Here is a 14,646-nt window from a genome sequence, read left to right as displayed (position 1 = left end):
GTTACATCCTTAAATATGACTCAACTGCCAATTCTTTAAATGTTAAATTTCATAAAACAACATTTTCACCAAGTTTATACTGGCTTTTCCTCTAAGTCTAAACAAATGAAGTTTTACCATACACAGAAAAGAAAAATGACTCTATATCTTAGCCATTCATCCTCTCATTTACAATATGTATAGGGGGAATAAAAATGTTACCTATTCAGGTAGTTTCGCTGCCCATTCTCCTTCCTGCCCTCTCTCTCTTTTGGTAAAGCCGTCAGGGCAGGGTGATCCATGTTTAGGAGCTGGTACATTTGAATTGCAGAATGGTGACTTTATTGGCCCCTGACTGCCAGGCATTATCAAATGCCATTTGAACAAAGAGCTGCACTTTGTAATTCATCTCTGGCATCTTAGACTTCAGATTTATCCTGAGGAATAAAAACTTGGCAATATAGAAGAAATGCATGACAACAGGGCATAGAGCTGGAGAAGATCTGTTTATTTTCCTCTTGCAGAAAGGCATTTGTGAAAATCTCATTTCAGGGTTTTGTTTTTTTTTAATTTGTTTTTTTGTTGTTGTTTTCCCCCTTCTGGTCTGCAAAAGTGGTCATTTCCAACTCTTGGGCTTTTGTGTCATTGACTGTACCTCTTGCTCTGAGCCTAAGAAATCCATCTTTCTTCAAGTCTCACCGTATCCTCTAGAATTGAGGCACTTTACTCAAGGGCTCTTCTGTAAGGTCTCATCATAGATTTCTTGGAACCTCTAGCTCTCACTATAGGGCTTTAAATATCAAGGGGGCAGCATTAGTGTCCAAAATGTAGATGATGCATATGCATGTGTATATGTGTATGAGTGTCTGTGAGCATGTGTGTGTGTGCATGTAAGATCTGGATTCCATTGAGGGTGAGGGGACATGTTTATGCTGCCAGATAACCTCTCTCAGTATTTGTGGAGTGGAATGGGGTAGGGCTGAGGGATGGGATGGGGTGGGTGTATTAGTCAGCCAAAGGGGTGCTGATGTAAAATACCAGAAATCAGTTGGTTTTACAAAAGTATTTATTTGGAGTAGGTGCTTACAGATACCAGGCCATAAAGCACAAGTTACTTCCCTCGCCAAAGTCTATTTTCAAGCGTTGGAGCAAGATGGCTGCTGACGTTTGCTAGGGTTCAGGATTCCTGGGTTCCTCCCTTCCTGGGGCTTGCTTCTCTTCCCTCTCTGTGCTTACTTCCTGAGGCTCCAGCTTAAGGGTTCAGCATTAAACTCAAACATCAAACATCAAAACTCCAACATCAAAAACCCTCAACTCTGTCCTTTACCACACCTTTTATCTGTGAGTCCCCACCCCTGGGTGGCTGGGGACTCAATGCCCTAATGACGTGGCCCAATCAAAGCCCCAATCATAACTCAATCAGGCCCAGACACAGATCAGATTACAAACATAATCCAATATCTATTTTTGGAATTCATAACCATATCAAACTGCTATAGTGGGGAAAAGCAATAGTCCCTATGGAAGACATACCCTAACATAGACACAGTTTCCAAGGACAGTATTTCCTGTGGGAATGATGCTTCTCATGGTTGGGAATTTGTCTGCCCTTCTAAACTCTGCCGAAAGTTCTCAAAATACTGAGTGTGTTGGGAAACAATTTTTGTCTCTTCGCCTCTCACGTAGAGGAATTTGATGCAGGAAGTCTCAAAGGTAATTGATAATTATTTCTTATTCCTTAATATTATATAAGCTAAAATCCCATTTTGATTAGACTTTAAAGATGAGTGTTATAGTTCAAACTTCAAGCATAATCTGGAGCACATCAGCACACATACTGTGCCCAGCATACTAGTCTCAAAGAGCTATCTTCCTTTCCCTTATCTTGCCCTTATCTTTGCTTATATAGACCTTCCCCTACCCCTCTTGAACAATCCCCTGACTTCTTTCTGCCTATTCATCCCTCAAGGCCCAGATCAATAAGCCTTTTCTCAGGAACCAGAATCTCTTTTCATCTTCATCATCCCTCACACTTCTGTCTTCCAGTTTGTCTCTCCTATAGATGTTCTCTACATGTTGGTCCCCAACGAGTACATAAGCTTCTTTTTTTTTTTAAGATTTAATTTATTTATTTCTCTCCCCTCCCACTCCCCCTGGGTCTTCCGCTCTCTGTGTCCACTTGCTGTGTGTTCTTCTGTGTTCACTTGCATTATCTGGCCGCACTGGGAAATTGCATCTCTTTTATATTGCGTCATCTTGCTGCATCAGCTCTCTGTGTGTGCAGTACCACTCCTGAGCTTTTTTCACATGGGACGGCTCTCCTTGTGGGATGCACTCCTTGTGCGTGGGGCATGGCACTCCTTGCAAGTGCAGCACTGCACATGGGCCAACTTACCACACGGGTCAGGAGACCCTGGGATCAAACCCTGGACCCTCCATATGGTAGGAGGACACTCTTATCAGTTGAGCCATGTCTGCTTCCCTACATAAGCTTCTTATGGCAATCAATCTTCACTTCACTTATTATAAGTTAGTTCATCATATCTTTCTCTGTGATGGCTCTCACATTATGGTCTCCCATTCTAATATAACTCTTGAATGGTTATTCAAACTGCCATATTGCTTCTTTAAAATTAATAATAGGAATGTCACATTATACAAGAATTCCCTGTTTTTGTTTTCTATAAAATAGGCAGTTCTGTATTAGAAGATATAATAATAAAAATAATAATGAAAATTGAATGAGTGCATATGAAGTGCCAGGCATACAGGACTTTGCAAGCATGAGTACATTCATCTTTCCATGGATCCTAAATGGGAGAGTCAATATTACTCTCATTTTACAGATGAGAAAATGAAGGTTCACATGTGGTCAAATACTTGCCTAACATCATTCTGCTAGAGAATGTAAGAGCTGGACCCCAAGTCTAGTCTGTCCAACTCCAGAGCCCACATTCTTAACCCTTTGGCTATACTGTTTCTTTAGGCTTCTCTCTCATTCTAGCGTATCTTGAGAAAAATAATCACACAGGGATATACTTAGGGGAAACTGTCTTTTAGCCATTTATCAGTACATTTATTCAGAATTCACTCAATAAACATTCATTGTGCAACTACTATGTATCATACACTCTTATCAGCACTGAGGATATCTAAACAAATATACATTCATCCGACAGATTTTTTTGAGAGTTAGAATATGCTAGGTGCTGGAAATTGGGATTTCTTTGGTGATTTGGGGGTAAGAAACCCAGATATCTTCTTGTTTTGTGATGCTTATTCTCTAAGGGTATCTCTTGTCCCAATCACCCACATTTTTCAAGTGTAGGCTAAATAGGAAGGGCCCTTGCTCAGGAATCTGGCTTAGTTTTGCCTTTAATGCTGATCGAGAGATGATTTCTCCCTCTTTTTCTCTTTCAGACATGAATTACAAGTTCTAAGTGCCAAAATTTGAAGAGAATAAAAAGATGAAACAACAATTGTGGCATGAAAAAGAACATTTCATGTTCACAGTTCTTAGGCCACTGGTGATGGGAGTATTTTTCTTCTAAAGAAGGGATCCCAGCCAGGGGACAGACACTAAGCACAGACTACTGGTACTCTGCCTAAAGGGATCCCATTTGCCTCAAGAAGGCTGAAAGTTCTTCCCTGTTGTCTTGATCGGGCAGCACTATTCTTGCAGGGCGATGGTAACCTTAAATAACAAGATGGTTCCTTTTCCTTCCTTATCTGTAATAATGGTGTCCTGGATGGGAAACCATTTTTCTTCTCTACCTCCTACTCCGGATTGTAAGAGATAAACTTTCCCCCAACAAATCAAGGTGTAAGCTCCTTCATCACACCTGTTTAGCTTTCTCTTTTGAAGAGAGGGTACTTATAATGTGCACAAGTCACTATGTGTGTGAAGGAGCATGCACTGGGCACTGGTTATGCTTTTCATGGTATCCACTATGGTTCGCTCACATCTGCACATGTTCTGTGCATTCTGATTTTGTTAGCCAGGTGGCTTCACTACCAGCTCCCATTCAGCTGGGGTGAACTGTCACTGTCCATTAAGCCAAAGTGCTCTTCACCATCATTAATTAATATTCCCTTCCCAGAGGAGGGAGGCTCTTGTCCAAATCTGTCAGAACCCCTGTCATCATCCACACTGCACAGATACACTAGGAAGCACACATCTCAGACATATTCATCACATCTTCTTTGCTCCAGCCCCATCACCAATTCTGCATGATGCTACAGGAGCATTCATGCTACTCAGGAATGACAGTCTTAGGACACTCATTTCTGGGCTTCTAATACCTAAACTCATTTACCAGACAAAAGTGTGACCCACACATAAGCACTGCCTGACTTCAGGGACAAATGTGGTCTCAGTACTTGGTTCAGATGATGACAAATAGGTACAGAGCCTAGCACAATGACTGCTAATTCTGTTTACATTGGATTTTCTCCAGACCATTTTCTTCTTCCAGGCTGGTTTCTTTCACTGCTAGGCAAAGCCTAACACTATTATGTCCTTCAGTGCCCTTCAGTCTTGGTGTTACTACTTGACCACAGTCAAATACAAGCCCAGAACTGATATTTCTGGGGAGACAAGATAGTTTGTAGTTAGAATTTGCATACTCCTTTATTCAGGGTTCAGGTTCTAACCCTGCCACTTATTAGCTTTGCAATATGGAGAAGTGATGATACTTTCTCTGCCTCCATTTACTTATGTTTGAAATGGGGGTAATAATTTTCTCTATCTCAAGAAGTTAATATGATTGAATGAGATAACTATGCAAAGATCTTTCCACATTGCCTGGCACAAAATGGCACCCCAAAATGTCAGCTATTATGATGATGCTCTTTCAGCAATAAAAATCAGTTGCTAGCAGTTTTTGTTTTGTAGCCAACATTGTGGGCTCTCACCTCTTGACTCTTTTGAGTCGATGCTCAATGACCAACTCATACTTAAGGGAAATTTCAGCATTTCAATAACTAAATCACATGAGACGATCCCCTAATCCTCTGTCCCCCAATATTTTCCTATCCCATCACAAAAGACGCAGTTCAAAGGCAGAGAGCATAGTTTTCATAGCAAGGTTCCAGTGTGTGTATGTAGACACAATGATTTTAATGAGAACTGTGCTTCCTTCTCCAAGTCCCACAAAGATCCATCAACAATACATATTCTTGATTTAGAGACCCATCTATACAAGTATACATTATGCAGTTCGCCTCTGCAAAAATAACTTAAAGAGGGCATAAGTACAGGAATAGCAGGTAATTGGTAGGCAGAGGCATACAAACAAAGAATGCCATCCCCCTCAGTCACCCCATGTCTGCACAGGCATGCACTCCATATAGTCTATCTCTGTCACCCCCACCTCATATACTGCTCCTCTCTGCTCCTTATTAATTCATTTATGGATTTTCTTACTTTTCATTTATCTCTGTGCACTCATCACTCATTGCAATTCTACTGGGAAATTCATGCTGGATGGCTTTCAGCTTCCTACTAACCAGAACAATCAGATTTAAGGGAATGCTTGTGCCAGGTTTCGTGTCAGCCAATATTCTTTCTATCTAAGTAATCAGCAGATACGGCACATTCGGTCTGATCACATCAATTTCAATTCAAGTTGCCGTGAGCTGGGCTAATAAAACAAAGACTCCTCTTCCTGAGCCCCAGCATGCAGATCACCTTTACATAATGCAGTCACCCCACTGCTCAAAGTGATGATAATAAGAGCCAGCAGTTTCCCTACAGTCAACCGTAAGAGAAACACAAAGGGGAAGAAACATAAGGATTAACAACAACAACAACAACAACAAAGGTTTGCCATGTCCAGAGGTTACCCTATTTCTTTTTTTTTATTCTGTACCTGTTCCTGAGGTTTGAATTTGGAAAACAATGCACTAAAAACATTGGCAAATAACGGGACATGGTAAAGTTATTCCTTTCCAAATGTGTCATCCATTCCATCATCAAGAAGCCAATTAAAATGGTCTCCATTTCTGGCAGAAAACAAAATTTATCCAGAGAAACTACTCCACATTGACTGGAAAAGATGGAAGGGAAAACCAGGGACAGAAGCCAAGCCCAGGAAAGCAAACTGGGTGATTAAGCCGGGACGGTTACTCTGCTTTCATACCATCCAGACCTTGAGAGCAAGATTGTTACCACGGAAGTGCTGCATCAAGGCAAGAAAATGCATGACATTTCAACAAAACATCCTTAAAGTTTAAATATTTATAAGACATTTACAAATGAGGAAAGAAATGTGGCAATGTACACTTTGTTTGTAAGAAGATAACTGCTGGTGTTAAAGATGGCCATATGATCATGCTAAATGAAGTTCGGGAAGAAAAAGAAATCCAAAATACTGGGCATACACTGGACTTACAGACAATGTGGATAGATTTTTTAAGACTCTAGGAAGACAAAATTTTGCTGGTGCTTAAGCACATTGGGACATAATATTAACCGATATATTAGTCTATAGTTTGGTGATCACTGCTGAATTAGGTGCACTGTGTGCAGAACCTTACAAGGATTAACTCATTTAATCCTCAAAGAAATGCTGCTATCAAGTGGGAATCATGTTTATCCCCATTTCTCCTTTTTAATAAGAAAATAGGCTCAGAATTTAGTGGATTTCTTTCAAGAATACAGACAAGTGACAGAAATAGGATTTAAATCCAGGCAGCCTGACTCCAAAATCTACACTCTAAATCACAATTTTATCCAACATAATTTGAAACAAAATCACCAGATTATGTAAATGTTTTCCAGGATACACATTCAGTTTGAGATGCAGAATATACGATACTATATTTATCAGAAACATGGACAGGAGGGGAAGTAGGAAAAAAACTCGTGAATGTGCAGAGAAGTTTGCAGTACAGTTTTCTAAATATATACACACAAACTATGTGCTATGCTAGAATGCCATGATTTCAACAACAAATACTTGGGCTCTAAATCAAGTAAATAGTTTATTTTTATACCATTATACCTGCAGAGAAGTTTACATACTAGAAGAAAAATCTCTATGACTTCCAGGAAAAGGAAGGTAAGGTAGAGCGTTAAAAGGAATTACAAGGGTGGGTTAAAATTTCTGAAGTGGAATTCATTTCTTTCTTTGACATATTTAATTCCCTTGCTTTTTATTTATACAAACAACCTTGAGACTCCTGGAACTTACCTTCAACCAAACCATAGCATCATTATGATTGTACATATCTGAATCAGTTTTAGATATTTTTAGATGGAATATAGGTATTTTATTGCATGTCCTCAAATTCTGAATAAAGTTTTCAGTGGTTCCTTATAACCCATATAAATCCTTTACAGCACAGAATAAGACTGACAAAAGGCTAAAATCCATCCCAAAATAGCAGCTTTCTTTCTATTAATATATAACTGTATCTTAAAAGGCAATTAATGTGTGTCATGAAATCTAACTGGTCTAACACACATGATTTTATTTTGAATCTTGATCATTTTGAGAAATAAAGGGCCATAGTACCTTTAGGGAAGCCTGGTAAACTCTGATTATTTTCTGATTAAGAAGAGAAAAACCTATCAATCTTATCTCACTCACTGGCCCTTTAAGAGGATGGCAATTAGCCAAGGGATGTTATCTTGTTAGAAAGATCTTTCAATGGGAATGTTTTCTGATGTGATGCAAGGACATTACCCCTCATCTCTTCTGCAGAGAGAGAAGGGAGTGCTGTGCACCACCGGTTTCATCAACACCCATCAGCCCTTCAAGACTTCACATTTCTCATTCAGTTCACTCTGGTTCAATCCTTTGTTGTTGTGTAGACTTTGTTTTCTTGATTTAATTTTAAATAATCCATTAATTTAGTGGGAGTACTTATTTAAAGCAATGTTTTGACTGCTTTTCCAATCACGCTTCAAATCTTCTAGGGCTTCACAGCCTATGGCCTTGTCTAAAAAAAAAATCCCTTCCAGAGTTATACTGTGGATTACAAACTAACCAATAAATGTGTTCTTCAGATTTCTCTGCCTTTCAAGTAGAATGATTCCCATTGGAACCACCACTAAAACAATCAATAGGGCAGCCAATGGCCTTCCTAGGCCAGTCCAGGCTTGGCTGTGGCTCAGGACCGTGTATGCTTTGTGACATACCTCATAGAGGTCAATCATGACGTTGCCCTCAGGGCCTCTGCTGCTCTGGACATTTTCTAAGGCCAGAGTGAAGTAGACACCACGCGTGTCTGAAATATAGAGGTTGTATGTGTCGTTTTGGTTCCATTCCTGGACAGCTGCGAATACTTGATTCTCATCTGTGCTGATGACATGCATGTCCTGAATAAAGACAAAGGAAAGGGAAGGGGAAAGAAGAGTATTATAAGTTACCCAGTAGGCACCCAAAGAGTGTGGAATCCAACAGAGAATACCACAATAGGCTCTGTAACAGAAGATAGAGACCTTCCTTTTACATATTTATAAACTAATAATTAATTGGTTAAGTGTTAATCACATATTTCCTTTGTCACTAGTAGGGTTAGGAAATAGGGTAGAAGGATTCAGGCAGCTCTGTTATAATTTAATTGCCTCATTAGATAAGTTGAAGAATATGTTCTCAAGTATGTATGACTTTGGTGAATAAAACATTCTAACACATTTGCCATGCACAAACATGGTACTGGCTCAGAAGGTTTATATGGGGCAAATATGGAGAGAACTGAAAGAAGAGAGAGCTAAAACAGACAACACTTGCATCTCTCAGTGTAATTCATGGACCAAGTAGCAAGGGAATCCCCTGCAAGCCTGTTAGGCATTCAGAAGCGTAGGCCCCACCTACTGAATCAAAATGTTTGCATTTTAATAAGATCCCTAGGTGATCAGTGTACACATTAAAGTTCGAGAAGCACTGCCTGAAGCTCAGCAACCCCTGGCCCCCTGAAGAAAACATTCACCTGGGAACCCCAAAGTACCAATCTCCATGTTAATGAGTGTGCAAAGACTTAGCTGCTTATCTAAACCTTTACTCTGAGAGGTTCAGCATGAAACCATAAGTGAAGGAGGGGAAAAAGAGCCTACATAATTAATGATGTCTGCAGACCCTGGCAGTCCTGGAGATAGAAACAAGGCAAGGTAACCTGGACACAGTGAGCAGCTGTTCCTCAAGAAGGGGTGGGAGTTTCAACTCCTTCCCTCCTCTATTCAGTACTCTAGAGAACGTAGGCGCTGAGGAAGATGCTGACACAGACCAGGGCTTGTTTTCTCCTCTAGGAGGTGCCTGTTCATTAGCTTTTCATTAGCCCGAGGCAGCAGACATGGTCTAATTTCTAAAAGCAAAAATCAAAACAAAACAAAACAAACGAAAAACCAAAGTTACATATGAGAACAAAGGTAGAAGCATGAGGCAAGACTCTTGCCCTTTGTGTGGCTCAGTACTCATATCTTCCCAGATAGACCATACTCTATCCTTGTAAAGCTTCAGGAGATCTGTCTATCTTCTTTGGTAATATTTCCAGTGCTGGAAAAATTTACTGAACTTCGAATCACCATTTCTTGTTGTAATATGTGCCCATGCTCACGGACTCAATCAGCAATCCATCCAGACTCTGCTCCAGATAGGTAGGAGTAGAAATCTCCCTTCTCTCCAGCCTTGATCACAGTGAATTCATATGACCCCAGAAGCAAGAAATCCTAATCCAAAGGACTTCCTATGTCACGTTTGTACTCAGGAATCACATGGCATACTCTACGGCTTGGTAAATAGTTTTGCAGAAAGAAACTAGAGTTGGGAGGACAAAAATGAGTCCTGCCCATTAATTCAACATGGTCAATAGCCCAAAGCTTTGGTATAGTAGTTGGCTCCTCCTTCTGTCACTCCAAGATCTATTTTATCTTTCTTCTCCTTATTATAGCTTTATATTCTTTGTAATCAACTTTGTCCATACTTTCAGACCAATTTTTTCTTATACTCAATCCAACCTCTGCTACTTTCTTCCACCCTCATCACCAGCGGTGGGCATATTAGGCCCAACATTCAAAATATTCCATTTCCCTGATGACAGTGATTGGATCAGGGTTGGGCATATGACCACGAGCTAATAAGACACAATTCTATAACTTCTGTGGAATTATTGTAGAAAAAAAAGATCTCTTACTATTGGGATTGCAAACACGAGAATATAAAAAGCTGCTGAAGAGATCTGCTAAAAGTCTAGATCTGCTGAAGAGATCTGCTAAAGCCGATGCTGAAGAAAATCGGGTCAAAATATAGAGATGGGCCAAATCCTATAACTCTTTGAATCCTTGGATGTGATCATCCAAGAAGACTGCCCCACTCCTAGACTTTTCATTAGAGAGGCCAGTATAATAAAATGGTTAAAAGAGTGAACTTAGGAGTAAACGACTTCAGTTCAAATCCCGAATCTGTAATTTAGCTCTGTGAATGTAATTCTGTACCTCAGAATTTTTACCTATAAAAGAGAGATGATAGTATTTATTCCATGGAGTTGTGGCAATTAAATCAATTAATAAGTGTTAAACACTTAAAATAGTGTCTGGCACTTAGCTCATGCTCTATACATGATAGCTATTTTCAGGTAGGCCAGCTCTTGAATCCCCTTTGTGGTCTCATCAAGGTTGATTTGGCCTTTCTGTCCTTTGCAACTGTTAGAGTCCTAACTAATACAATCAGGAACAAAAGGTGGTTCATCCCAGTGTTTGACTTCTTGCTGATGGAGAAAACTATCTGTGGAAATTAGACCCCAGACCAATCAAATATGCAAGGCCAAAATATTCCATAGCTTACCATTCCCTATAGGAAAAAGACCAAGACCATTATCCTGGCTTTCAGAATTGCCAGATTACTGGTTCCAGCATATTTTTCCTTCCTTGTCAGCAGAATGCAGCATAATCCTTGAGTCCAAGACACACTATTTCACTACTCATTTACATGCTTCCTAGCTGCTTTCCACCTCAGTGCATCTGGAGTGCATTTGTTGTACTGGTGAGCCTCTGGGGACCCCCAGTTGACATTTCATTAAATAATACTAGGGGGCTAGAGCGGATCATCTGTACCACCCTAACTTGTTCCAAGCTGTTTATTTTGTAGATGAGGAGCTGAAAACACAGGTGCATCCAGCGCCTTGATCCAGGTCACTCAGAGACATAGTTGGATAACTTTTAGAATGACCTTCTGTAGATAAAGACCAAGATCAGATCCCCCTTCCTCTCCTTATAACCTAATTCTATTGAATAGACTCGCTTTTTTAGTGATATTGGTTTTACATATTTTAATGAACGGTTTCACATATTGAAATGCCACCTTTCTTTTTTCTTCTTATAACTCACCTAAATCTTCCTCCTCTATCAGAAAAAGCTGATCTTTCTCCCAAGGTGGCATTTTATATTGAATGTTTTCACAGAGTCACAACACTTTAGGCCAAGAAGGATCTTATAGCTCTTCTACTGGAGTATCTCCTGCACTCTGCTCTGTAGGACACCAGCATTGGAGAAATTTAATAGATAAAGACAAGAGTAATGTTTGATTAATGATGAATTAAATAGTTTTCTTACTCACAGGACCTATCAGAGCCTTCAACATGCCAGTGGGCACCACCAGCCTCCATGAGAGGGATACAGAATGGAGTTGTAGTTACTTATTTGCTTATTTATTCATTTATTTATTGAAACTGATGTTTATTTTCCATCAGGCTTCTCTTTAAGAGCCTGTGGAAGAGCAGTTTAAGCCCGCTCGGTGCGCATTCCTGCCCATTCAGTGGCCTGAGCAGGGCGGGCAGCAGACCAGCCTTCCAGTGCAGGCTGAGTCCTCTGGTCTTCAGCAGGGGACAGCCCCATAGGCACAAAGGGCCCCTAGATGCCTTCAAACCACTCTGTGACCTTGGATCGATCAGCAGTAAATTCAGGGATTGGGGCAGTCCATTTACCCTGAATTTCCCCCTTGGTCACAGTCTCTTCAGCAGTGGTCTGCTCTTCTTTTCCAATCTCTTGAGCATCTTTGTAAAAGGAGATATCAGGCACGCCCTCCATGGATGTTCATGGGAGATGGTGCTATGCATGTGCAGAATTCCTGGGCCAGCATCCACCACATCGGACTGCCTAAGTGAGCTCCTTGGTTGTTGCATAACATAGCAATGCCCACATGGCAAAGAGGAGAACCTGTGTTATACAGAGCAAGGTTCGAGAGGTGAACAAGAGACATCTCTGTGAGAGACTGGTGGTCAGCCCCGGGATCAGCCACCCCTCAGAAGACGTAGCGCTTAGAAGGCTGCCTAGATTCAGCTAGTGAAGTTTCCAGTAGTAAAATGCTAGCAATAGGGATAACTCAGGTGGCTGCAGCAAACTTCAGCACAGCCGACTGGCCAATATTCTAGAAGATGTGACATTGACGGCAGAGGGGTTTTTCATGGCAACAATGGCACTAGCTGCCAGCAAAAGCTTCTCCCAGGTCTTCTTCAGACTTATGACACAGATGCCATCACTTTTCCTGTTGTAGATGTATTGCCACCTAAGTGGACTCCTGCTGCAAGGAATTTGAGGACATTCTCCTCCTTCATCTGCAGGACATCAAGGGCTCCCAACATCATGAATGTTTCCCTTTAAGTTTCAACTGGAACCCAGAACAATGGTGCATTGGCAGCATGGAAAAAAGCAGTTATTTACTTTTTTTCAAAACTTGTTTGATCACAGAACCAGATTTTCATGAAGCATCTTGGTTATTTTATTCTAGCTCATTGAGAAGCTAGTGTTGTGAATTTAAGCTCCTCATTTAAAAGATGGGGGGAAAAGAGTAAAAGAGAATTGATAAACCAGCCCAAGGTTTCAAAGCAAGTTAGTGACAGATCCAGGCCTGGGATCCTGGCCTCCTGCTGTGAATCAAGCAGCCTTCACACCACCGGCATCCGGGCTCACATCGACCTTCTACCACGGAGACAACTAGATCCATACTAATAATAATATTACCTTGCTTTTATAGAGTAGCTGTCCTCCAAAATGCTCAAAGCACTTTCATATGTATTGCCTCATTTATCTCACTTGAGTCGCTCAGAGTGAGCTCCAAGTAAGTTAAGGAAAGGAAGACTGTCATCACGGCTCCCTGAATGGAAGACTGCACGTTCTTCATGGCAACAGCAAAGTTAAATTCCTCCCCAGCCCCTTTGCCTGGTCATTCTTGCACATTAGTATTAATTTTCTTTTTCTTTTTTCCTTTTTTGACGAGTTCAGGGTAACCATGGTCTTTCAAGACCTGATAGAACGGCAGCAGATGATTAAAGAAAATTTGAACACGAAGGTGATAGTTTGTCTTGACCCCTTTGGTTGGTGCAAAGCTTTGTTCATTTCCAATCACCGCAGCCCTGGCTTTGATGGAAGGCCATGGAATACATGCAACTTTGCCGCAGATCACTCCATCTGAGCCGGGGCTTCTCTTTGAAGATGTAATAGGGTTGTAATGAAGCATCTCATTGCCTTAAACAATCAAAACCTGCTTGGACAAAATAATACATTCATTTGCTGTACTGGCTCCTATTTTCCTGGTAACAAGCTGAAGTAATCACTATAGTGTATCTTCAGGCCTCAGAAGAGGTGGAATAATGGAACATGGTCATCTGGGAGAGCGGGGGGAGGAGGGCAGATAGCTGATTCAGGTTCAAAGTAAAACTCTTCCTTCCAGATTGGCTACTTGTCACTGGGGGCAAACAACAGCAGCCTTTGGTGTGATGACTTTGAACAGGGAGGGCAAAATGTCTGTTTCCTAACACTCTGGTAATGGATACACAAAAGTTTCTTTGATTTTAACCTGCCATTTCTGGGGCTCCTTAAGCCAATGAGACTTTTTCTTTTTAATACTGCTGAGAGTATATCCAATTTTTTTTGTGGGGGTGGGGGCGGCAGTTAAGGGATGGCAGTAAGAGTGTTATGTCTTAATTATAGAAGTTATACTTTGAAGGGAAAAAAGTATAATATGAAGGATACTACCTTGAGAGTCAGGAGATTTGAGTTCTATTAATAGCTGCGATTCGGCTGCAAACTGCACATGGTTTTGATCAAGACTTATTCCATTCAAAAAAAGCATAGTCCCAAGAGTGAGCATGAAATGGATGACTCTAATCAGCTGTTGCCTGAGTTGTTCTCAATTCCCTTGTGCCTCTTGAACAAGAGCATCTCACTGCCTTGGGTATAATTTTTGCTTTTAAAAGTGCAATCCTTGCAAGCCACCTACTTTGCTTTTTTTGGCCAAAGAAACAGTAACTTGTTTCAGCACTCAAAAGACAATCAGCTCATCTGGACTTATTGAGGAAATATGTTCATCTCCCTCATGGACCGTCCCAAGAGATTGTCAAAGGTAATTTTGATAACACTTTCTTTTCCTTTTACATCCTGGTGTTATCTAATACTCATCTTAGACACAAATGACAATGTAGTAATTTCTTGTCTTATTGAAAAAAATGTTAAGCCAAATCAAGAGCGAGAAGCATTTAGACACACGCATTTAGTTCTAGCAATTACCATGTCATTAAACCCTCAGCAGCTGAAAATAATAATAACTGCTGACATAGATATAGTTCTTTGGAGTAGATAATGCACTTCAATGTGTGTTATTACTGCTAATGGGCTGAGGTTTATAGCCTAACTTACACTAGGCTAGGGTTAGGGATAGAGGGGTGATC

General features: G+C 40.7%; 1 protein-coding gene across 3 annotated transcripts in view; it reads right to left on the bottom strand.

Moving 5' to 3' along the window:
* SORCS1 (sortilin related VPS10 domain containing receptor 1) overlaps positions 1-14,646 on the bottom strand; it is a 528,310-nt gene that overhangs the window by 111,302 nt on the left and 402,362 nt on the right. For all 3 annotated transcript variants that reach the window (XM_058298482.2, XM_071215682.1, XM_058298481.2), the window contains exon 9: positions 8,123-8,302. In XM_058298482.2, coding sequence (XP_058154465.1) covers positions 8,123-8,302 — 180 coding nt within the window. The remainder of the gene's footprint in view (positions 1-8,122; positions 8,303-14,646) is intronic.

This window comes from Dasypus novemcinctus, chromosome 6, assembly GCF_030445035.2.
Source record: "Dasypus novemcinctus isolate mDasNov1 chromosome 6, mDasNov1.1.hap2, whole genome shotgun sequence".
Lineage (NCBI taxonomy): Eukaryota > Metazoa > Chordata > Mammalia > Cingulata > Dasypodidae > Dasypus > Dasypus novemcinctus.
Note: the sequence above shows the minus strand (reverse complement) of the source record. Positions and strands in the feature narration are given on the sequence as shown.